Genomic DNA, 26,917 nt, shown 5'->3' with positions numbered 1-26,917 from the left:
GTCAATACTAACTAGAATGACGCAGATCCAAATCTTGCCTCTACTATTACTGACTCTAGAAGCAAGTCATTTTTCTTTGCTTTGTTTAGGGAACTCACTATGAAGGTGCTAACTTGTAGAGGGGTGATTTTTTTATTTGGAACTTCACCTGTACTAATGAAATTATAGGCCTAGTTCCTTTCTTTATATATATAGACACATAAAATAATAATTGGCAGCTAGGTGATATGTTGAATAGGTTACTAATCTTGGAGTAACATGTACTTGAATTTAATTCCTGCCTCAGACTCTTTCTAGCTGAAATCCTAGGCAGTTCTCTTAATCTTCTCTCAGCCCCAATTTCCTCACCTGTAAAAGAACAAATAAGAGCAGTTGTGAGGAATCAAATCAGACATATAAAAACATTTTGTAAAGATGGCTGTGAGTTTTACAAATTTATTTGCAATACAGATTATTTTGTTTGCTAGCTTTTATCCTATTGAGAAATTTAAAAAGTGCCATAAACTTCTTGATACAATTTGAAGTGGACATTCTGTCTGCAAGGTGAATATTTAGCACTTGGGAGATATAAAATTTATATTTTAAATCTCAAAATTTCAGAGTTGGGAGTAACTCAGTTCATTATGGCCTGTGTTTCCCTGAAGAAGAATTCCCTATGAAGGTAGCTTTTTCTACTTTTGAAAGATTCTTATCTTAAAAGTACAAACTTCCCTAATTATCAAACCTAAATCTGGCTCTTTACAACATAAAGCTCTAATGTATTTTTCCTACTAATTTTGTTATCCCTCGTTAATGCAAAATTTCTTAGTTGCTCTTCCATATACTTATAGTTCAACATACTTAAAGATAGTCGTTTTTCCCCCCTTGAATTCTTTTAACAACTTGTCCTTTTCTGAACATACTCCAATTTAGATATGATCTTTTTAAAATGTAATCATAAATGAACGCAGAACAAGTATGATCTGAACAAAGCAGAGCTCAGAAAGATTGTAATCTCTTTTGTCTTAGACAGTATGCCTCTAAATAAAACTCTTTACGATTCAACTGGTCTTTCTGGTTGCTGTAATCACACTGAATTCATTGAGTTTATAATCCACTAAAATGCCCAAATTTTATGTCTCTTCTGTTCTGAATTTATGAAGTTGATTACTTAATCCCTTGTAATACTTTACATTTATTAAGTTATTGGTAAAAGTGGAGATCGCAATATTTTTAAGATTATTTTACAGATTTACTTTGTGTCAAACCACGAAAATGTATAATTTGCAAATTTTAAAGCACTATATAGATGATAGCTGTTAATATAGGGCTTTATTCCAGTTCTAATTATTACTTAGTAAAGCTTTTCCTTAATTGGCAGTGCTCTCCCTCCTCAAAATAGCATATTTATCTATTATGTTGCAATCTGTAGTCTATTAAACTATTAAGAATGAAACACTATTAAAAATGAAAGCAAGAATATTGTAATATAACTTGTTCTTTTAAACTTTCTCTCTCTCTGTCTCTCTCTCACACACACACAATAAGCACTTCTGCATATATCTAAAGAATTGTACCCATCACCACTCCAATTTTTATTTATTTACTGAAAACAGTTGTTCTTAGCTGGTTTGACCTGATCTTCGTAAAGCAATGCTATCTTAATTTTTAGATGTTCATTACCCATTTCTTTAACAACATGATCTCTATATTTATTATTAAAGCTGAGATTTGGCCTGTGTAGACTCTTAACCTTTTTGAAAATTTGTAGCTATGCTTAAATGACATGTATACTGAAAGTCTAATGAAGATTTGATAAAAGTTATACATTGATAAAAGTTTTTGTAGGTATGACTTTTATTAATTTAGTATTAGGGTTTTTTTAAAATCATATTGAGCATTTAATGAGTACAGTTTCATAAGTACAGGTATTTCTGAATGTGTTGTCATTGTTGTGGAACCATTTTCATATGGGTATTTTATCTGGAGTGCTACTAAATATAACATTTAAGAGGTTGAAACCAGTGAATTTTTTAAATATCAGTTCCAGTATGTACTCAAGACATAGTAGAAATTACTTCCTACAAGAGTTCCAAAGAAGAATTTAATAGAATTTGCCATTGATAAGGAAGCCTCTTGACATTAATACTAGGATTATTAAATATGATTTTTATTATGCCTTGGAAACCAAATTATTTCTAAGTTTGGAATTTAATATAGAGCTTTTAATTTTTCTAGATAAAATTTTGTAGAAATTTATCATGTAAAAAACTTTATCATGTTTATAAATTCATTTTTGGTTAAAAATGATTATAACCCACCTTTCCTAATTTTATAGTTTTCATTAATCACTTTTGCTAGTAAATATCTAGTTGAGTTTTGCTTAATGACTGTGTGTGTGTGTGTGTGTGTGTGTAGTAAGATGAAGTGGACAAAAGTTGGTTTGAGTCTAGATAGGAACTATTATTCTATGTTATAGTAATCAAACTAAAGGAGTAAGGGGTTTCACACTGGTTAATTTTTCATATGCTTTTTTCCTATCATGAGCTCAAAACGGTTTTAGTTGGCTTATGGCTTATAATACCTTTGTGACTGTAAGCAAGTAACTGAACCTTTCTCTGTCTTGGTTTCTCCATCAATTAAATTTAGTTGTTAGATTAGATGGTCTTTATGGTCCATTCTAGTTTCAAATCTGTGAGCATATGTTAATAAATCTTTTGTGTAGAAAACTATTCCAAAATGTACCTTATCAAATCAAAAAGTCATGTAAGCATGCATTTACTAAGTTATAATGTCTAGTACTAAGTACTGAAGATTAAAAAAAGGCAAAAGGAATTTACAGTTAAATATAGGAAACAATATGTAAACCGCTATGTACAGACATGTAATACACATAATAATCTTTTTTTTTTTAAATCTCAAAATTGTTTTACTTTACATTTCAACAATCAGTACAGAGTTAGAGCATCTTTATATGGCTTTAGATAACTTTCATTATTTCTTTCTTTTTTTTTTTTTTTTTTTTTAATTTAATAGCCTTTTATTTACAGGTTATATGCATGGGTAACTTTACAGCATTAACAATTGCCAAACCTCTTGTTCCAGTTTTTCACCTCTTACCCCCCACCCCCTCCCCCAGATAGCAGGATGACCAGTAGATGTTAAATATATTAAAATATAAATTAGATACACAATAAGTATACATACACATAATAATCTCAAAGAGAAAGCATTAATCATCATTAAAGGAGAATGCTGGAGAAAGCCATTTTGTTGAATGTGGGCTTTTACTTGGGACAAAAGATAGGAAGGAGATAGAGATGAGGATGGAGAGAATTCTAAGTGTGGGATACAGCTAATGAAAATATACAATTGGGAGACGCAGTACCTTATAGGAGCAGCAAGGAGGTCAGTGCCACTGAATCAGAGAATTTGTGTCTGGGGAAGAAGGGAATATTAGAACACTAGAAAGGTATGTAGGAGTAGGGAGGGGCAGGGTATAAAGGTCTCTGAATACTACAGAATTTTATTGTGATTTGATTGTGAAGGTAATAAGGAGCCCCTGTAATTTATTAAGTGGGGACAAGTGTGATATAAATCTTTAGGAAGATCTTTGCTCTTTAGGAAGATTATTTTGGTAATTTATAAGAGAAAGGATTAGTGTAAGAGAGACTTGTGGTAGGCACACCAACCAGGAAGAAATTACTTTTCAAGTCCAAACTTGAGGTAATGGGACCTTGTGCCATGATTATGGCAGTGTTGAGAAGAATCTTTGTGAAAGATATTGCAAGGTAGAAATAATGTTTGGATATGATGGAGCATGTGAAACAGCAGAGTTTTGAGGATGCTGCTGCAATAAAATAAATCCTACATTGTGTACTTTGAAGTTTGGGATAGTGAAGTTTGGAGGGAGTTTGAGGAAAGATAACGTGTTCAGGATGTGTATGTAGCATCTAATTGAAGATGTGTAATAGGCAGTTTGCAGATGTAACACTGGAAGTGAAGTGAGAGAGTAGGACTGTATAAATGGGTCTGAGAATTCACTGTATAGAAATTGTATTTAGGAAGAAGATAAGAGCACTTTGGGAGATACCCATAGTTTTTGGGTATTACTTGGGAGGCTGAGAAGGCATAGTCAATTTAGAGAATTAGGAGGGAAATACAGGAAACCTATAGAAAAGAGTATAATAGTTGAAGAGAGTTAACACACAGATTAAAGACAGAAGAGAGATCAAGGAGAGCATGACAATTGAGAAATCTAAAGACTTTGCAAAAAGATTATTGGTAATTTTGATGAGAATGATGTGGAAAGTCAGACTAAGAGAATGAAAAGAAATGATATGGAGACATTGATGTAGATAGTTGGGAAGAGAGATACAGAGAGGGAGATGTGAGTATGTAGGCCATAGGGATGTAACCAGTAAAGGAAAGAGTGAAGATAAATGAGAAAGTGGGGACAATAGAGAGAGAGAGGAATCTGATGGGGGAAGACAGCATGTGAGCATTTGTACATATAGAGTAGTTTTTCCCTCCAAGAACAAGGGTTAACTCTTATGAGACAGGGTGGGCATGTTCTCAAGTGAATAACTTCAATTTTTCAGTAAAATAGGAAAGCGAAATTCTTAGCCAAGAGAATTAATTGATGGAGGGAAAGCCAGGAGAACTTTATGGAAGACCGTAGGAATCACTGTCGAGGACCCATTCTGAATTTTGTGAAGAAGAAAAGTCATTGCATATTGGAAATAATCCAGAGGTGAATCTTGGCAGGACAAAATCAGAAATACTTAGTGTGGGACAAGAGGCTTGAGAAGAGGAAAATATAGAATTGAACTGGTTCATAAAGGGGTCAGGATGTGGAAGGTAGACAAGTATAGCTAGTGCTGAATAATGGAAAGAAAGAATTTACCATTGGAAGGTTTGAAAAGGTCATCAAGAAGATGAAGAACATGAATTAAGAGTATCATTGTCTTAAATATGCTAAAAAATAACTTTATGTATTAATTTTGAAATGTCAATTATTGCATTATGCTTTTAGTGATTATTGTGATGTGTGGGATAGCTTGTCCCTATATTTAAATGGTCCTAGATGGTTATTCTAATGCAGTTATGTGTGCATTTTGTAATCTTTCCTGTCAACTATGTGGTACATTGGTCTCAAGACACTTAATTAGGTGAGTGACCTTGGGCAAGTCCCTTTAGTCCTTAATTTCAGTTTCCTCAACTGTAAAATGGATATAATAATACCTAACTCTAATGGTTATTGTGAATATCAATTTTTAGCACAGTGTGTAGTGCATAGTAGGTATGTACTGTGAATTGGGAAATTAAATAACTGAACCTGTTAACTATTATATGTAGTTTTATGTAGCAGTACCTTACAAATATCTCATTTGATAGTCAGGTGAACTGTAGAAAATGAGTGCTATTTTTATTCTCATTTTACAGATGAGGAAACTGAGGTAAACAGGTTAAGTAACTTGTCTAGTTAGGGTCACGGAGCTAGTAAATATTTAGGACCACATTTGAACTCTGGTCTTTCTGATTCCAGGTCCAAGGCTATAACTTTGATGCCTTTCTTACTCCCTGAAGGGTTATCCTGGAAGTAAAGTGTTCTACTAAATTACTTTTTTACTGAACTGAGACTGAAACTTTGAAATATTAAATGACTTGCCTGGAGGCACACAGCTAATAAATGAGAATTTCAATTTAAGTGTCCTGACTTTCAAGACCGGGATATACTTTATATGTAAACATTGTCCCAGGTGACAATGATTCCCTCTTTTACCATCCTACTGGTAGTCATTGGCAACCTGTAGTTTGGTGGTAAAGGAGATCTAGGGAAAAAAAATTTGGTATAGGGCTTTGGGTGAAGCTTTGTTTTTCTTTTCTGCATCTTCTCTAATCCACCTAGTGACTTCAGCCTTTCTTTTCGTTGTGCAAAGCCCTTCCACATTCAGTCAAGACCTACCTTCCCTGAAATGATTTCTGTTTAAAAATTTCCCCTATTTGCTCTACCCCTTAGTTACCCCTTAGTCAAAACTTAATAAAAATCTTATTAGACAAGACAATATAATATATATTAGAGAGTAGATGATTATAATAATATAGTAATTGATTATCCCTGATAAAAGAAATTTAACCCAACCAAGACTTATTTGAATTTTGAAGCAAAATCTGTTCTAAACAAATCAGTTGTGAAATAAGAGATCCTTGACTAATTGTTTCTTAGCAACTTTACTTTGCCACTTTGTATTAGAGAAATATAGTAGAGATAAGCTTCCCTTTGTTCAAATAGAACGTTTTCCTAGTACTAAAAAACAAAACAAATTTATTAGCTTCCTATTCTTTAGCAATAGAGAATAGACCTGTAATTTTATTAATGTAAGGGAACTTTTGAATAATAATCCACTTTTGTCAGTTTAGTTCATTCCATTCTTTGCAATTTGTAGTCTTAGAAAGTTGTCTAGATGCACTGAAAGCTTTACTGATTTACTAAGGTCATGTGGCTAATATATGTCAGAACATGCTGCTTTTTATTGCTTTATCAAATAAACTCAGTCTAATGTTGAAGGTCCATCTCAGCCTTTCTCAAACCAATCTAATTGGCTTCTATATTTAAAGCACTGTGAAAGACTGAGGAAAAAACCCAATAACAACAACATTCTCTATCTTCAAGGAGCTTATGTTTCTGTCAGGGCGATGCAATCTAAATGTATTCATGACAATTTGAGAATAGTGTGTGAGGACTAACCACTAAGAGAAACAGCAAAAGCTATCTGTAGGAGAAGATACAGCTTTGAATGAAGCGAGTCTTCTAAGAGAGAGTGAGCATAATACTATTAGTTAGCATTCATATAATGCTTTAATATTCACAAAGCACTTTACAAATGTTATCTCATTTTATCTTCAGAACAACCCTAGGAGGTGAAACTAAAGCAGTTTAAATGTCTCCATCAGGATCACACAACTACTAAGTGTCTTAGAGTATGAGAAAGGCTAATATACCTATGCAAAGGCATTGAACCAGGAGATGAGTGTGAAGGGGAAAGGGAACTTCAGGAAGGCCGATTTGGCTGAGGCTCTTTTGGCTTCTTATTCCAATGTTACAGCTAAACAGGATAAACTGACTCAAGTCTTCCTCCTTTCTCATCCTGCTCATGTTGTCTCTCATGCTGGGATTGTAAGACTTGGCTTTTTCCTTCTCACTTTTCCCCCCTACTCCATTGAAATTGATTCCTTCAGGGCTCAATCTCAGTGGCCCTCTCCTCAGGATAGAGAGAGGAACAATGAAGTGTTAGCTTGGGGTACAGCAAGAAAGATCTTTGGAATAGATAGCACATTTAAAACAGCTTTGCAGACTGCAATTGGAGGACAAAATCCAGTTGCTTAAAGTTCTATTGTATTAAGAAAATTTAAAATACTCTTAATTTTCTTCTGGTAGTACAAAAATTGATTTGTGTGTAGGCTTTGGTCCACATGGTTTGCTGACCGATGAAGGAAAATGTTTCATGCATAAACAGCAATTTGTGAAAGGTTTGATGATTGATGATAAATTTTCATATTTGTAGAAATGTATAGTTGAAAAGAAGGGAACTGGATAGTTTAGGCAAAATTTCACTTCTCTCTTAGTTATTGGTGCCTCTCAAACTAAAGATTTTGTTGATAAAAGAAATCTATTTTAGCAAAATTTTAAACTTTATTCTTATTTTATTAAAATAGTGTTTTAAAAAATGATAGATCACATTTTAATGCTCATGCTTAGGACAGTGTTCTACTCAGATTACAATAGCATTTTTGTTTTATAGTTTAGCTATTAACTACATCTTACTATTAATGTCTCTAATTACAATTTTACTAGCCTCACTGAAACTTAGATTTCATCTGCTTTAAGATTGAAATACTTTGTGGATATGGTAAACAATTTCCTTTCCTTTAAAAAGCTTACAACTGAATTTTAGGTTCAATAAAAAAATTAACAAATGGTAATATAACATTCTGTCACAGTTAAAAACAAATTAGTTTTGTTGTATTGATAACTGGTCCCTGAGATCAGTCAATAAACAGTTATTAAATGCTTACTGTATGCTGTATTAAATTTTAGAGATAAAAGGATTAGCAAAAGTCTGACTCTAGTCAGACCCTGCCTTCAAGTAGATAAGACATACGTAAAGAAAAGCTAGAAACTGGAGGGTGGTACCAACACCCGGGCAGGATAAAATCTTTTTGCTTGGTGGGAAATGATGAATAGAGAGGGCTGGGGCCTCTCTTTATATAGAGTTTCTGGAATGATCTCTTAACTGCCTTCTCCTTCCCCTAATCTAAGTAGGGGGAGCGAGGGGGCTAAAGTTGGGGCAATCAGGTGGGAAATGATGGAGCTGAGGTAAGAGCAGAGAATCATTTACTGAAAGTAAAAGCTTAGAATGCTAAGAAAAGGAATTAAGAGCCATTGGTAGAGATTTTTCATTTAATGGATAGTCTGAAATTTTATAAAGTGTTTGAAACTTAGAAATTGTATTTTAAATTAAATGTTAAAGGCCATTTATCTCATAAGGTATTTAATGATACTAAAAATGTCCCTGAACTTAGGCCCTGGCCCAAGGTCAGAAAAATAATAAATGATAGAAATGTGCCTTTAAGCTTTTTAAAATTTCAATTTTCAATTTTTTTTTAAAAGGAGTGTGTGTGTAACTTGGGTGTCAGGGGAACTAAGTTTCAATGTACAATTATTCTGAAAAATTATTAGGCTTTTCCCTTTTTTTCCTTCAGTCTTGATACTCGGGACTAGTTACAGAGTTAGAAATCAAAATTGTCTATATCTAAATTACTTGACTGTATTCTGAGTTGCATAGCTACACTGGCTTTTTCATATTATGAATAATATAGCTTTTTATGTTTACTGTAAATTTTAAATGTGTTAGGCTAATCTAATTCTCCTGCTTCATTATGTATTACTCCTAGTATCATAGTAAGATTTTACTTATTAAATTTTGTACCTCAGAAACCTAACATTGTGGCTTGTGCATAGTAGGCACTTAATACATTTTTTATGTTGAATAATAAAAATTGTTGGAATTGTGAACATTACATGTCATACTAAGTTATTTGAATTTGCTAAATTTGTTAAGGGAAGAGCAGTGTTGATTCATTTCTTTTTCCCTTTTATTTACTATTCCTCCAAATTAAAAACATAATTAGTACTTCATTCTTATCAATAATGGAGTTTTCCCAAAGTTTTGTGAGACAAGTCCTGTTTAGCAGACTGAAAAAGACCAAGATATAGATTTCCCCCACATTGCTTGAAATGGCGTTTTAGATTAATGGTAACTCAGTTAAAGGGGCCTTTTCACAGGATTGACATTTTCAAGATAACATTTTCACAATGAAAGTACTACTTAATCCAGTAACTTATTGGGACATAACTGAACATCCTGAAAAATGCAGATATTTCTATATTTGGAAACCCAAACCTCGTTTTAATGAACACTTAGAGCAGAAACTAGATGCCTTCCAGAAATGTGATGCCAAATATTTGAATTGAACTCTTTTATGTTTTGTAGAAGTGGTGGGTTTGGGAGGTAGTAACAGTAGTCTGTTCTTGAAATATGATTCCTGTTTTGGGGGATTCATTTGGAATATGTCTTTTAATTTCTTTCTTAATTTAATACCCACCTTTATTTTCTTATATTTACATAATATCTTAGAGGAAAGAACAAAAATAGTTTGAGCATGTTAAATTTGAAAGGCCTGGTGGAAAGAGGGAAAGGGGGGGAATAGCAGAAATAGGCTCTACAGGTGTGTTGCCTTCATTTTACGTATGTAACTGAAGCTATGAGAGGTGCTAATGTATAATTAGAAAATTGGCATGTATTAAAGACAATAAGCAAATATCTTGCCTAATTACTGTGAGCAACAAAACAAAAAGTGAAACCCTCCTTTGGAACTTACGTTCTCTTAGGGAAGATCATATCAATACATGGTAATAAATAAAGCACATGCAAGGTAAAAATAAAGTAATTTGGGGGGGATACTGATTTCAGGATTCAAATGAAGTCTCCTGTAGGAAGTGGTATTTGAATTTTGTTTTAAAAGAGGAACTAAGAATAGTAAAAGTCAGGAGGCGGGAGCACATTCCAGATATGGGGGTGGTATAGGAGATTTGTAGGATATGGAATTTTTAGCGTAAAGAACAAGAAAAATGATTTGACTAAACTATAGTGTACATAAAAGGAAGTGATGATTAATAATCCAAGGAAGACATTTACAGATGATGAAAATTGAGACTCAGAAATTAAGTAACTTTTACCTAAGGTTCCATAGCTAATAAGTGTCTGAGACAGGAGTTGATTACAGTAGGTTTTATTGTGGAGGATTTTAAATACCAAACAGTAATTTTACCTTTCTTATTCCACATATTCCCTTTATTTATCATATACTGCTTGATATTTTATTAAGAAAATTGGAATTTGGTAGGGATTTAGAAGGAAAAAAAGGAGCTAGAGGAAATCTCTGGGAAGGTAGAGCTGGAGCTCTTACTGTTTTTTGGTGTCACATATCCCTATCTGGTGAAGCCTATAGGGCCTATTTAGATAATATTGTTAAATGAATAAAATAAGTCAGATTACAGAGGAAGCTCTTTAATTATTTAATTAATTTAATTATATAAAAAGCATTTATCAAAAAAAAAATTTTTTTTTTACTTCATAGTCCCCTGGTTAAAAACTCCTGATCTATTTATATCTCCTTGTTTTTAAATTTTGTTATTCTGTACTTGATAAAAATAATGGAATAAAGTCATTTTCCATATATATTCATAGGAAAAAGGATTGCATATGAAAATAAGTTTCCTTTTCTCAGAGAATACAATAAATTCATCATTTGGTTTCAAAGCTGTCTTATTAACTCTCTGAATTTCTTTTTTGTACATTTTACATAAATCACTGTCAACTTCTTTTTTAATAGCACACCATCCCCATTCTCTCTTCCCAATTTAAATTATAATTCTGAGTTTAAAGGTTTTGATAAGCCAGAGAGCTTGGTGAGATTTGTGATTAGGGTAATTAAAAAACCTTTAGATCATGTGGTTTAAAAGGAACTGGATGTACTTAGTCTGGAGAAGATAAATCTCAGGAATCCTGTAATCATCAAATATTTGAACGGCTGTTCTGTGGAAGATAGATTAAATAGATTCTGTAAAGTGTCTCCCTACTGTAGCTTCATTTAACATTAATAATAAGTTTATTAAATAAAGTTCTCAAACTTAGAGGAAATGTATGATTTTGACATAGACATGGGAGATATTTTGTCTAGAGAGAGACTTTTAAAGTAATATTTTCACTTCCTAAATACTATACTTAAAAAAATTTTTTTTATTCATTTTGAACTTGAGTACAATAAACAAAAAAAGAATATTTCCACATATATAGTACAACAAAAAAAGAAGTCAATAAATTTGCATTTCATGCTGTTTACTTAAAAAAAAACCCAATACTATACGTTTTCAAAAGTACCCTGATTTTCTGAGCTTTTTTCCTAAAATTTCTTTTGTTTACTGCTGTGCACTTTTTTCCTTCCTCCCCATACTAGAGAAATCAGCTACCATTTGATTGTGTATGTATAAAACCGAACTATATATACATTTATTTATCAGTTCTTTCTCTGGACATGGATAGCCTCTTCAAAGGCCTTTGGATATAATACTCCAGTTACTCAAAAGTTTTTCTTAGAACAGCATTGCTGTTACTGTGTACAACATTCTCTTAGTCATACTCATTTCATGCGTTGTTATTTCCTGCATGTCTGTCTATGTTTTTCTAAAATCAACCAGTTCATCATTTCTTTTAGTGCAATATTACTGTTGAGCCATTCCCCAGTTGACAGACATTTCAATTTACAGTTCTTTGCTACCACAGAGCTACCATACATAATTTAGGATATGTAAATTCTTTTCCTTTTCCCCTAATCTTTCTTAGGAAACAGACCTAATAGTGGTCTTTCTCTGTCAAAGGATGATATATACACAATTTTATAATTCTTTGGACATAATTCTGAATTTTCTCCAGAATGGTTGGATTAGTTCACAATTCTACCAATACTGATGAAGTAGTGTCCCAGTTTTTCCATCTCTCCAACATTTGTTTTCCCCCCTCCTATCATTTTAGCTAATTTGATAGGGTATGAGATGCCTCAAAATTGTTATGCAATTTTAAAATCCATATTGATTTAGGACTTTTTTCATATGACTTTATGTAATTTTGATTTTAACTTTATTGATTGGGGAATTATTTGTTTTCTTCCAAATTTGAGAAAGTTCTTTATGTTTGAGATGTGAGACTTTGATCTTATAAACTATTAAAATTCCTCCTTCCCATTTTCTGTTTTTTTTTTTTTTTTTTTAATCTTGGTTACATTGGTTTTTTTACAAAATCTTTTAATTTTAATTTTTAATTAATTTATTTTTTGGTGAGCCATTCTGGGGATAAGTGACTTTCCTAGGGTCACACAAGAGTAGTTAATTTTACGTGTCTGAGGTTGGAATAGAACTGAAATCCTTCTGACTTCAAAAGGCTGGTGCTCTAGCCACTGTACTATCTAGATGCCCCTAAAACCTTCAAAATATTATGTAATAGAAATTTTCTATTTTATACCTTATAATGCCCTATATCTCTTGTTCATCATTGATCTCTTATCCACAAGTCCAATAGGTAATATGTTTCATGTTCTCCTAACTTTTTTATGAAATCTCCCATTATATCTAGGTGATGTCTCCATTTTAACTTTATTTTGGTAAATGGTGTAAGATTGATCTATGCCCAGTTTCTGCCAGACTGCCTTCTAGCTTTCCCAGCAATTTTTACCAAATAATGAATTCTGATGGAAGTAATAATAGCTTATAGTAATACAGACTTCCAGTTTACAAAGTCCTATGCAAATATTTAAAATTTACCAAAAAATTTGAGGTAAGTGATATTAGAAGTATTTCTTAATCTGAAGCTCAGGGCAAGTGTGACTTTGTCTGGCCAAGATCACAAAGGGCATCAGTTCAAGTTGTCTGAATCTGAGCCAGTTGTTCTTTCTATTCACTATGCTTTGTTGATTTGCTAAAAGGAAAAAAAAACAAAACCTAATAGAGGAGAGATATATTAAACAACTTGTCTAAAATTACTAAATAACTTAGCAGAGGACCTAGGAATAGAAACCTGATAACCTGATAAATATTCAGGGAATATTTCATTTATGAGGCCTTTTCAGAGTTGCCTGTTTCAGAGACTTTAAAAAAAATCATTATGCTAATAATTCATAAATACAGATTTTCAAGAACCAAGGATGCTATACATTTAAAAAAAACTGTTTTTAATCTTCTCTTTCTCAAAAAGACATTCAATTTTCATTTACTTTTTTATGTTCCATTTTCTCTCAGAATATAAACTTTTTATGGGCAAAGAATTTTTTTCTTTCCTCACTCCCTCCTGCAATTGGGTTTAAGTGACTTGCCCAGAGTTATACAGCTAGTAAGTATTAAATGTTTGAGGCTGAATTTGAACTCTGGTCTTTGTTACTTTAGGGCTGGTGCTCTATCTACTGCACCATCTAACTGCCTCTCTCTGAAACTTTTTTTTCCCTTTGAGGTACTTGGGGTTAAGTGACTTGCCCAGGTTACACAGCTAGGAAATATTAAATGTCTGAGACTAGATTTGAACTCAGGTCCTCCCGACTTTAAGGCTGGTGCTCTATCCACTGTACCGCCTAGCTGCCCCCCTCTCTGAAACTTAATGATGTGACTATAAAAATGTGATCTGCTATAGAATATGGTTTATGAAAGGTGGCCTCTTTTTTTTGTGTGTGTGTGGCCTTTCTCATGCCTTCATTAAGTATATTTGTAGATTTTCATAAGAGTGTTTGGAAATGGGAGGTTAGGCATATAAATTGTTACTGCTGTTTTCTGCGTATGTGTATGTGGGAGAGAGAGAGAGAAAAGAACAGACAGGTAGGAAAATGAAAAGGAATTAATAAACATTTAGATAACACATGAATAAGGTGTTATAAATGCTTTACAAATGATGTCTTATTTAATCTTCACAACATACCCATGAGGTAAGTGATGTTTTTATCCTCATCTTAAAATTGAAGAAATAGAGGCAGACAAAGGGTTAAGTAACACTCACACAGTTGTTAAATCTTTGCTGTTGAATTTGAACTCAGATATTATTGACTCCACATCTACCAACTACTTATTTTGGGTAATGAAGATCATGTTTTTTTTTTTTTTTTTTTTTTCCCCCCCCCAGCTTTAAATGACCTTAAGATTAACAGGTTTTCTGTAAATTTGTTTCTGTTCATCAGTTTTTTCTTGTAGAATTTTTGTATGAAGTTGCAGTTATTCCAACCCACATCTAAGAATTCTTTAATAACACCAATAATATGAGTTAGGATATACATTCCCACTAATCCCAGAGCCCAAGAATTTTGAATTGACCATTTAAACAAGCTCCTTTCTTACAAACCATAGGTTTAGTTCTGTTTTGTTTTCCTAAGTTGATAATGCCTGTTTATATATGTAGCCCACGTCTTTCCTGAATTTGAGCTTTGAATCAATAACAAAGGGGATATTTTTCAGTAGGTGTTCAATAGCATCTTAAATTCAGCATATGCAAAGCAGAAATGGTATCTTTTCCCCAAACTTACCTCTTTTCAAATTTTATTATTGTTGAGGTAATCACCGTCCTCCTAGTCATTGGTTCATCCTCAACTTTTAACTTTTATACTCAGTTATTGCTAAATCTTTTCATTTCCTATCTCCACATGTCTCAGGTATATCACATTCTCTCCACTCACCCAGCCACCATCTTGTTTAGTCCTTTTATTACTCCCTTTTGTGAACTCTGTGGTCCAATTGTAGAAACCGATTTGAATTTCCTCATACATTTCATTCTTCTAGCCTAAACTTTTAAAGACACTGGCTATTCCTGATGTCTGGAATGCTCTCTCCCTCACCTTTTGGAGTTCCTGTTTTTCTTTAGAACTTGGCATAAGCACCATTTTTTACATGAAACCTTTCCTGATTAACTTTACTTCCTTTTCCCAATTTCTAATTGGCCTGGAAACATAGTAAGTTGATATTTAATAAATGTTTGTTGATTGATGGGAACTCTAGGGTTTAATTTTTAACCCAATAGAGGGTTTAAGGATAGGAGTAGTGGTGGGAATGGGGCAGGGAAAGGAGGAAGAGAGAGAGAAATTATGCTACAAAACTATTAACTCAATTTTGTTTCTTATTACCCACTGATCTCTAGGATTTAGATGTTTATTTAAAATTGTTATCCGTATCTACCTCTTTTCCTTCTATAGAAGGATTTAAAATACACATTCCTAAGTATGACCATCTGACTTAAATCTGATTCTACAACTCTACTCATTAGTCCTAATTTTGCCTTTTAAGAGTCAAGATTGGGTTTCTTCCATACAATAGGCTTAAACATTTTTTATTGATATTTTGTTTTTCTATCAAAGAGTAAATCTACAAGCATTTATTAAAATGCTGTGTGCTAGTTGCAGCTAAAATTGGGATTACAAATTCTAACTAATGAGGGAGATACCACATGTATAAATATGTATGGAATGCACATAAAGAAACCTAAAAAAAAGATAGTTTAGAAGAAGGCATTAGCAACTGGGGACAAGGGGAAGAAACAACTTTATTTTGTGTGAAAACACAATTTTAAATTGTGTTTTAAAGGAAGGAAAGGAACATTTATTTTCCATCCTTTCCTTCTTTCCCTGCCAGAGAATAGCAAGTATTTAAAAAAAAGAGAGAGAAATAAAAGGTGGTTCAGCAAAACCAACTACCATGTCAACTAAGTTTGACAGTATATGTCTTACTCTAAAACCATCATCAAAGAAGGAAGAGAGACATCTTTTCAACTCTATTCATGGTCCAAGTTTCTTCGTCATTGTAATTACAGTGTTCATTTTGGGGAGTGGGAGATTTTCCATCTACAACATTGTTATAGAACTGTTTCCCTTCCTGTCTATACGTCACTCTCAGTATAACCATGCATGTTACTTTGGTAATAAAAATGGATAGTAGAATTAAACAAATTATTGCATTAGTCACGTCTAAGAAATATATCTCATTCTTTAACTTTGAAGCTATCACCTCTTGTCAGGAAGTGGATAGTTTGAGGTCTAGTAGGAAGAGCTCTGGAAATGGAGTCAGGAAAGACTCAGAATTGTTTAAGTCCACCTCCAGTGCTTAGTAGGCAGCCAGGTGTTGGATAGAGTATAGGGCTTGGTATTAGGAATCCTGAGTTTAGGTGAGGCCCCAGACATTTAACTAGTTTTGTAACTCAAGGCAAGTTATTAACCTCTATTTGCTTCAATTTCCCCAAATGTAAAATGAGGGTTATTGTGAGGATTAAATTAGATAATATTTGTAAAAAGTGTTTAGCAGAGAACCTGACACATAATAGGCACTTAATAAAATCTTTTGTTATTTTATTTCCTTTTACCTAGCTGTTTGACTGTTGCAAGTAATTTAATATTTTGAGTTATTTATCTAATCTGCAAAGTGGAAATTAATAATTGTAAGAGTCAAATTAACATATACTTTTAAATTGTATTAACACTAGCTCCTGTGAAAAATTATAGAGATGATAAAAATTATCCATTAATTTAACTTATTAGGGGGTTGGAAATGCTAATAGACTGATTTATAAAAATATTCTATTGAAGTAGATCATTATGGTTGTGTATTTTTTATTTCAGGTTGATGCTTAATTTAAGAAATTCATTTCTTAAATTTTAAAACAAAAGTAGACAAAATAGGATATACAAAAATTTTACCTCTGTTAAGAAGCATATCTTATTTATTAGATATGGAAACAACCAGTACTGCATAGTGAGTTTTAAGAAAGTCTCAATATCTTTAAAATTTTAATAACTAGATAAGCCTACTTTGTATTCAAAGCACAATATCAGATGACTATTAAGGTCCCTTCTAATATTTAGGATTACATAATAAACAAAGTTGTATTTTCCACAAGCATTTGGCTAAGTTTTAGAAAGGTGATTTTTTTTTTTTTTAAATGATTTACATGAATAATATTTCTCATTCAACAGGCTCCTTTCTTCTCTTCCCTCAACTGGTCTTTCCAACTCTTTTTGCTTAATGCCTCAAAAGTATTTTAGTTTCTTAGTGTGGCTTGCTCCATATATTATTACCTTTTCTTTTGTATTTGGATGGCAATCCTCTTTCTTAAGTTTGAGAGAAAATTGATTTTTAGCATTTTGTGATACGTTTAGTTACAAAGGCAAAATAGTATGTCTGCCATAAGTACTAAATGAGAACAATTCAATGCTACTACATTGTGCTGATCTCAGTCCAAATGAGTTTTACCCTGAATTCTTCTGGAATTGGGGCCTTGATTTTATGATGCAGTACTGCTGGTTTTGACCATCCTTTTAAGCTTTTTATCAAAGTCTTTGGCACACTTGTCATCCTGGAAAGAAACAAACTTACTTTTGTCACCAATCTTTTCTACCCATAAATATTTCTCAGGACTAAATATACATATTAAGGACTTCCCTGTGTATCTTGTGAAAGTTCCATATGTACCGTTTCAGAACCAGACACTTGATCCCAGTCCTGTGGCAGATTTGACTCTGATAAGGCTGTAGCCTTCTCTGTGGTTTCCAGTGGACTAAAGTTCAATTTCTTTAATCCACCAATACTTAAATTTGTGCCTTGTTAGATCTGAATTTGATTAGCCAGCTGGTCTAGCTTAAAAAAAAATTAGGTAGTTGTTGATTAATCTGTTAAGTAGAATTTTTCTTCTTTGATTATTTAATTCCATTTATCATTCTGTAATATATGAAGTAAGAGCAAAGCTATGATCCTTGGAACTCAGTTATTGAAATAATGTTTTGCTCTACATATTGGGAATAAATTTAGACTTTATGGTGAGGTAATGTTTTATTTAAACTTTCTCACATGCTTTTCAATTCTATTTTGATTCCTCATTTCTTTTTAGGAATCCTTTTATATTTATTTTATTCGCATGTTGAGATCTTTTGTTTTGTTTTTTGTTTTTGTTTTTTCAGTTGTTGGTCTTGATGATATTATGGATGAAGGAGTTGTTAAAGAAAGTGGTAATGATACCATTGATGAAGAAGAACTTATTTTGCCAAACAGAAATTTGAGGGACAAAGTGGAAGAAACTTCAGTCAGATCACCAAGAAAATCGCCTCGTTTAATGGCACAAGGTAATTTTCTGAGAGAGAGACAGAGACAGAGACTGACTGAATTAGTAAATGGGTACAATTTCCAAGAGAGTAATTTGTTAGGTTGTAAATTTTATGGGAATCAATGATTGCTCAGTGTCTCATAATTCATAGTCACCTTATATTTTTAGTTTTATTTAGTCCCATTTGTATTTTTCAATTATGAGAATTATTTATTTTGTTTTAGTTTGTTTCCTGGAAAACAAATTATTTTAATTACTATACGTGATTTTGAGAAAAGAAGAGAAGTGATGATCTCTGACATTTATAATGTAGTTCCTTAGTCTAGGTTTGAAATGTTAGTTAAAAAGATAAGATAGTGGTGGTGGTTTAACCTTTGCTTAATAACTACTCAGTCAGTGAAAACATTGAAAATATTTTCTTAATATCTGTAAACAAATAATATAATATTAATATGATAATTGTTTCAAATAATATTAATATAACAATTGAATTATTTCATATATGGTTAGATTTGTAAAATCAGATATACAAAACATTAGGGATTATTTTCATGATAGTAAAAATCTGTAGTATATACAATAAATGGAACTTGCATTTATTCAGTTGGAATTTTGAATTTATTTTTTAAATTGACAAATTATTGATTTTAATATTAAATAAAATTCTGAAGTTTGGGGTATGAGTTTCTAACATAAGGAAAAGTCACATAACTTATATCTTGATATACTTGATAACTTTAACTTCATAAACAATAAAATAGTACTTGTCCAGAGCTAAATATTTGACTTGACAATTATCTCTTTCAAGCTTTTCTGATTTCTAGACTTTTCATTGTTTATTATACTACAATACAAGACAAATGAGTGCAGGAAAGAAAATGGAGTTTTCTTCTTGTTAAAAAGTCATTCTGATATGGGGAAAAAATTGAAACTTTAGGTTTTGATTGGGTTTGGAGATCATCTTTGATGTACACTCAATGTAGTTTTCTTATTTTCAATTATGGATCATGAAGAACTGACATAATTCTTCTGACAAAATTAATTGCTGCACATTATTTATATGATCCTGGAGAGTCCAGCCTGCCTATTATTGTGTTCCTTTCTAAATTTCTGATATAAAGTCTTGGGGGAAATTACATGTTAATAGAATGATAAGAAAAAATGCATTAATTATTTAATAGAAATTCATTGAAGTTGCGTTATAGAGGTTAGCTTAGTCTACTTCTGACTGGTGATTTTAATTTTTAAAAATTTTACACTTGAAATGATGGCTTTTTAAAACAATATGTTTTTAATATGTTACTGATTCCTTGTTCAAGCCAAATAATATATCCATTTTACTTGTTATACTTGTTATCATACCTTTCAAAGGTATAGAAGGTTGAGTAAAAAACATCCTTTGTTTTCAGATTCACTTATAGTCCAAATTGTGGATTTTTGTACAGCTATCATTCTGAGAACTTTGAAAATGGAAAATTTCCTATAACAAGGCATGATAACACCACAACAAAACTGTTTTGTTTTGAAAATCAATAAGGGATTACAAATCCAAATATTTAGAAAAGGTGATGTACCACGTACAGTGCAGGTTTGTATTAAAATTAAATTAAACTTTAAAATATCTAAGTTATTCTTATTTTGTTTTTTCCTGTGATAGAACAAGTACGAAGTTTGCGACAAAGCACTATAGCCAAGCGTTCAAATACAACACCTTTAACTAATTCAAAGAGAGCAGCTGTGAAGAATGCATCTGCACAAAAAACAAGCGTCAGACAACTGGACAGGTGTCAAAATAAGGAAGAAGGTGTTTATACAACACCCAAAGCAGAAGTTAGAAGAAGTAGTCGACATACTGGGTTAACAGAAGAGGTACCTGAAGTGTTAACAGTTTCTTCAAGTCATTTAGCATCATTACCTTGTCATGAACTTAAAGATGAAGCCAAACTTGATATTAAACATAAATGTCACAAGGGAGAAACACCTGTACCATCCCATTCATTAACTACTTCTCATCTATCAGAGACTTGTAGCCCTGAAGAAAAAGAAGATAAGACCAAGAGTGACAGTGCAGTATTTTTAAAGCTTTTAGATAAAGAAGAACATGAACATAATAATCCTCTTACTAGTAAAACAGATGAAACTAATCTTGAAGGAAAGGATTTTAATGGAAGTATTGATCATACATCAAAGGAAACGTTAAGATTTTCCAGAGAAGTTGACCAAATGGAGATAGCAGAGACTGCTACTGCCTCATCTGATATTACTAGTTGTTCAACTCCAAACAATACAGAAAAGAACAATGTAGTTCTATCCAATTCTGTGGATGAGATTGTTGAATGTAAAACAGAATTGCAGGATGTTGTGGAAACTACAGTCAAAGCTGTACCCTTACTTCAAGAAACTACAAACCTTTTAAGTAATCTTAAAGGAACAGATACTAAAGTATCTGATGAACACTCAGATATTACAGAATTTAATGAAACTGATTTAAAAAGTGAAGATGCTACTGCTAATGAATCAGAAAGTAGTGTTTTAGAAAATAGTATTTGTGATCCTCCTGACCAAAGTCTACAACAGCATGCTGAAAATATTAAAATAGTATCTCATGAAATAGCAGAAATTCAAGATGACAGAAACAGTCAATCTAGTAATACTTCATTATATTGTAAGACTGTTAAGTCCAAGAACACTAAATCTCTGATTCATTCCAAGCAAAACATAGCTGCAAGTACTCAGAAAAAAATTGTTTCAGCAAAACAAGAAATTCATAGCAAAACTAGAGTTGGAGTTAAAAGTATGAAAAGGAATGCTGAGGAATCTCAGCAAAATTTTCATAAGCCAGTTAAAGTAAGAAAAAAACAAGTTGATAAAAATTTGAAATCACAAAGTAGTGGTCCAAATATCAAATCTGTGAAAAATCAAACTCATACAACATTGAAAAAAGGGTCACAGGCTCAAAATTTAGTACAGACCCCTAAATTATTGGCTCATTCTTTGAGTGACAAAATGCATGGCAATCCAGGTTGTTCTAAAGAATCTTACCATATGACTTCAACCCATACTAGACATTTGCAACATTCCAACCAGAAACAAATTCATAGGCAACAGCAGTTATCAGCAACAATGAAAACTAATAGTCATGTAAAGGAAGATATAGACTATTTAGGTTTAGAACATATCAAAGAGGAGGATAAACTTAAAGTAAAAAAAGCTGAGAAGAACCTTCAGCCACGCCAAAGAAGAAGTAGTAAAAGTTTTTCTCTGGATGAACCTCCATTGTTCATTCCAGATAACATATCTACTGTAAAACGAGAAGGCTCAGAACACATCTCTTCTTCTGAAAACAAATATATGTGGGCTCCCAGCAAGCAGTGTGGTTTTTGCAAAAAACCACATGGCAACAGGTGTGTGTGTGTGTGTATGTGTATGTATGTGATGTGAACATTTAAAAAATGTTTTGGGTGGGGAATCATTGTGTGACAATTTATTCCTTTATGTACAAAGGAGTATTATTGAAGTTTCTGACAAATCAAAAAATTTAACTTAAGTGTGTTAATAAAAAGACCAAGTTGATTGTATAAATTGCACATAGTTTTGCCATCTTAGAGAGTTTTCTGAAAAGGTAATAATTACTACATTAATTTATGTATAAATGTCTGTTTATAAACACTTAGGACATTTTTTAAAGTTTCTAGACATCTGAAAATTCAAATTTAAGACACTCCATATGAATGATACAACTTTTGGCATCATTAACATATATTTTTGTTTTAGTTGGCTCAAAAAATCAGTAGTCAAAAAAAGTAAAGTATGTAATGGAAATTCTACACATTATGTATCATTAAAATGTGTTTGTGTAAAGTGAAACATAACCATTCCCTAGGACAATTGTCATGTTTTATAAACACCAAATTTGAATTTTATAATAAAATTTGAATTACCCTGGCAGCTTAAAAACTGTTTTGACAACCTTTTCATTGTCAACTTAATTTTCTTTGTAACATGGAGTAAGGCAAATGTGTACTTTTTATTTGAATGCAGTATTTTAAGTGTTCTTGTAAATTCTCTGAACTATTAAGACAATACTGATACTCTTGTATCCTTAGAATTGAGAATTCTGTAGTTTTCTAGAATTGTTCATTTGATAATAGCTTTTTTTTTTTTTTTTTATAAAGAACAAAGATAGGGATGAAGTTGAAAGAAAATTGTATTCATCGTTTCAGGTTGCAGTTTGGAGATCCAGCAACACTAATACAAATACCACATTATAGAAAATTGCTATATATTTTGGCTAAGAAACTTCTCCGAGTCTTCTATGTAATCCTGTTCTTTGAAATTAAAGTAATGTAGTTAGTTTTCACAAATAACATGATGTAAACCTTTTTTAGAGTTGGATTCAGTGACATGGATGTTAAAGACATAGTATTTTTACTTTTTTTACTATATGTGAAAGAGACCTTCATTTTGTGATACCAGAATGTTGAAAATTTGTTCATTTTTCTCAAGTTGTTTGGGGTCTTTTTATTTGTGTGAGGCTTTGCTTTTAAACAGTACATAACTTTCCCAAAAAGGAAACTTAGTATAATGAAACTCTTGATAGAAAACTATGGCAAATTTGATTCCTATAAAGACTGATACACATCTAGTTTATTTTATTATAATAGCAAACAAGTTAATGGATAGTTAGGTGGCACACTGAATTACTGTACTGGGCCTAGTGTCAGGAAAACTTATCATTCCGAGTTCAAATGTGGTCTCAGATACTTTCTATTCCTTAAAACTGTTTGCCTCCATTTCTTCATCTGTGAAATGAGCTGGAGAAGGAGATGGCAAACCACTCCAGAATCTTTTGTCAAGAAAACCCCAAATAGAGTCACAAAGAAGCAAATAGAACTGAAATATCTGGGTAACAAGATAAAATAAACTGTTTGAACTTTTTATTATTGTAGAACTTTAGAATTGGAAAGGTCTTTTAAAAGTCCCATTTAACTTCTTGTCTGAAGGAAAAAATATTCTCCATAATAACTCCTCAAAGTTGTCTAGAGAATGGAGTATTAGAAGTGTTATACTATTTTAAGTTTCTTAAATAAAACCTTACCACAGTATGGTAAGTATAAGTATCTGTGTAATTTTTTTTAATAGGTCATCATTTCCATTATTATTATTTTTTTTTAGTTTTGTTTTCAGCATTTTGCATCTAAGCATTATAATAATTTTTGCTTTTGAAAAATCTATAATCATGACATCTAAAATCAATTTCTTTATTCTTTGGTTATTTTGTTGAGCTGATTAAAACTAAATGTACCTTTAATGGGATGACCAAATTCCCATTTCCTCTGTGCTAAAATTGACTTGGAAAAAGTGAAAAAGAACTTAAAGACTTAAGCAATGTGATGAATATTTATAGAAGTTAGCTAAGAGTATAGTTTGAAAAGACATTTCAAACATTTGGTTTTAATTAAAAAAAAAAAGAACAGGTGATTAGTATTTTGTGATTACACAAGAAATCGACTCTTCTGATGTATTTACTTGCCATATAATCAGTTTACTTATCAAAATGCAGTTTTAGTGCAATATAAATCTTGCCCTTCTGATTGATATCTAAGCCATTGAATTTGTTTGGGCAAATCCATTCCCTTGTTCTGTTGAATGGCTTATGTCAAACATTTTGCCTACATTAGCAGTGGTGATAAATTTTACCTAATTGTAGTTAAACAAATGGGATTGTGAATTTATACTAGTTAACAATTTTTGAAGAATGTTGCCAAGCAGAGATTTTTTTTAAAATTTGATTTTAAATATTTTTACATTTTGTTTTTTAAGAGTGAAGTAGCTTGACTGAATCGTATATTTGTCATTTGACAAGAGTGAAATAACATAATTTGCAACCATGACATAACATACAGTTATTTTGAAATGTTAACATTTTTCTAGTTTTTTATTTGTAATTATATTTTCATCTTGCAAAATTTAGGTAATTTTAAAATCAAATTTGTTAATCCATGAATCTTTAAAACAAATTATTGTCTGTTTAGGAAGAAAGAGGTTTTACTATATTTAGTTCCTATTCTTACTCTTGTTTTTTTAGAATTTTTTTATCCATGATTTGCCATCAATTTCTTGACCCTTCTGCCGAAGATGAACATTAGATAAAATCCAGAGAGTACTTTATAAAGTTCAGGTCATGTTATGAAAATCAACAGGAAAACCAGTTCTTCAAATTGAGACTTTTTAAGACCTAAAAAACAAACTTGGTATTAATCAGTTGCTTCTGATTACTTCCAGAATTCCTTTTTAGAGTCTTAAGTTAATTTTTCTCTAGAGAGTTGCTCAGTAAGTAACTTCAAAAATAAGGAAGCTTTATTTTTTCTATAAAAATAAACATTATACATTAAAATTTAGTTCAGAATATAATAATGATTACACTGGAATATCACAAAATTTGGCATTATTGAGGCATTAGGAGCACCAAAAGACAAAACTGTTAATATTAAACTTGGATATAACTTGTAATGTGAAACTTGCACCATTGTTAGAATGATGATCCTAGGTGCTTCTCTAAACTTCTCTTGCTTCTTCCCCTTTAAAAAAAGTTGGATCATAAAAGAACTTGATGACAACATAATGATAAATTTATTCCTCCACTCCTCAAATCCAGGACTTTGAAGAAATGTGAATTTTTATTTGATTCTTTGTAATACAGGAAGTTAATTTCAAAAAGCAAAGCTAAGATTCAGATTCTTAATTTGGTTTGAAATGGCCTTGTATACCGTTACTTTATCTTTTATGTACACATTTTAAACTTATAGTAAATAGAGTGAAAAATATACAGATAAACCAGGTGTTTTAATTGACTTGGAGATAAGAATCTTATTCTACAACACATTAAGAATATTTTCATATGGACTATGTTTCTTTCATTGTTTTCCTTGCTACCTTTTCAAAAAATTTCATTCATTGCTATTTACTCTTTAAGAATAGATTTGAGGGATGATGGAACCATAAAAATTTTGGGGGGTTGGAGTGATGGAGGTGAGTGAATGTGGGCCCCTTACATAAATTGTCAGTGAAAAGAAAAAAATGAAAACAACACTAAAGAAATTGCTTTTGAACTTGATATTATTTTTCCCCCTTGAATTTTTATTTTATCCCAATAATGACTTTGTATTAAATTTTAATTGCTAATCTGTACCTACATTCATGGCCTAAATTTGGGATCCAGTTTGCCATCATTTTAGTTTTAAAGTTAGTGAATAATGTGCTTCACTTTAATTCCTCGTACATTTAGGAGTACTTATAACTCACTGTCCTGTATTACACATAATCTAAAGTGTTAAAAGTTAACTAAATGCTCCCATTGATATCACTAGATCCTTATTTTATTTAAATACAAGTTTGCAATATTTCCAAAATAAACTAGAACTGAAGTATTCTGGAAGACAAACTTATAAATTGCCTAGTTATGAAGGCTTATTCAAACTAAGCACAGAATGGATCACTCAAGTCCTCTTCATGTTATGAGAATGACTGGATTCTCAAAGGATATGTCAACAGAGTATATTTATGGTAGGTCCTAATAAGGAGAATAAAAGGTTTTTAAGTACAAGACTTAAGGATGGACCTAATCAAGGATTACTTTAGCTAAATTAATAGGGGCTTGACCATAAAATGAAGATTTTCACCCACAGCTATTTAAGCAACCATCTTCTAAGGTATAGAGTTGTGATCTAAACTAGTAGAGGATATATACCCATAGCAATGAAATCATGGAATCTTTTAAGTACAGAATTTAAAGGATTTTTATCATAAAAGGACTGAAGGTAATCCAATCCACACAATTTACTACAGATAAATAGGCACCTGGAAGATAAATTTCCTTGCTCGTAGTTACGTGGAAGATCCGGGATCCCAGGACCTTTCTGAAACATTGACATTCAATTGGATTTCTTTTCCATAATCTACATTGAAAATCATTTTGAAAAGCATAGAAATCTTGTCTACGAATCAAAGAACTTGAATCATATCCAGATATGTAGATTCTAAGGGATTTTTTTTGGGGGGGGGGGAAATGACAATCTTTAGACATGCAACTTTTGGTCTAAAGGACAGTTGAAACTGCCAAGTTTCCTTTAACAGGAAAAAGATTTTTTATGTTTTTGACCAACTGATGAATTAGTTATAGGTTTATCATTTGAAAAAAGAAAGCCACTTTCATGAATCCCTTTCAAAAATTTATTGCTTTAAAGAATTTTATTAAGTCCATCTAAAAAAATTGTGAGAATTCTTTTGGCACTGTATTGAAGGCAGAAAACATCCTTTAATTTAAAAAAAAGCTGCCAAAAAACCTACTTTTTTTTGGTGGCCTTAAAAAGAAACAAAATACAGTGGTAGATAAAATAACACATATTAGAATCTATTTACTAGTATTTTTGGAAAGCCAGTGCTTTGAATTATGCTCTAAAATTTATGTAGGGAAAATTTTTTAATTTCTGATAGCACTTTTTGATCTGAATCTCAAGGAATTTTAATTTGTATAGAATATCACACTTAGTTTACAAATGAGAACGTTGAAGATAAGCTGAAGACTCAAGATGAGCTATTGCAGCAAGTTATGGAAATAATGTCTTTAATTTATGAAAATACCATTCAACATAAACTGTTACATAGGTGAGAATAAATTCACCTGAATATACATCTTT

The 26,917-nt window shown here is 31.7% G+C and overlaps 1 protein-coding gene across 3 annotated transcripts in view; it reads left to right on the top strand.

Annotated features, from left to right (window-relative positions):
• Window positions 1-26,917, top strand: part of PHF3 (PHD finger protein 3) — a 99,838-nt gene that overhangs the window by 33,487 nt on the left and 39,434 nt on the right. For all 3 annotated transcript variants that reach the window (XM_031964680.1, XM_031964678.1, XM_031964679.1), the window contains 2 exons: window positions 18,076-18,237; window positions 19,876-21,622. In XM_031964680.1, coding sequence (XP_031820540.1) covers window positions 18,096-18,237; window positions 19,876-21,622 — 1,889 coding nt within the window. In that variant the 5' untranslated portion in view covers window positions 18,076-18,095. The remainder of the gene's footprint in view (window positions 1-18,075; window positions 18,238-19,875; window positions 21,623-26,917) is intronic.

This window comes from Sarcophilus harrisii, chromosome 4 (assembly GCF_902635505.1).
Source record: "Sarcophilus harrisii chromosome 4, mSarHar1.11, whole genome shotgun sequence".
In the NCBI taxonomy this organism is placed as follows: Eukaryota; Metazoa; Chordata; class Mammalia; order Dasyuromorphia; family Dasyuridae; genus Sarcophilus; species Sarcophilus harrisii.
Note: the sequence above shows the minus strand (reverse complement) of the source record. Positions and strands in the feature narration are given on the sequence as shown.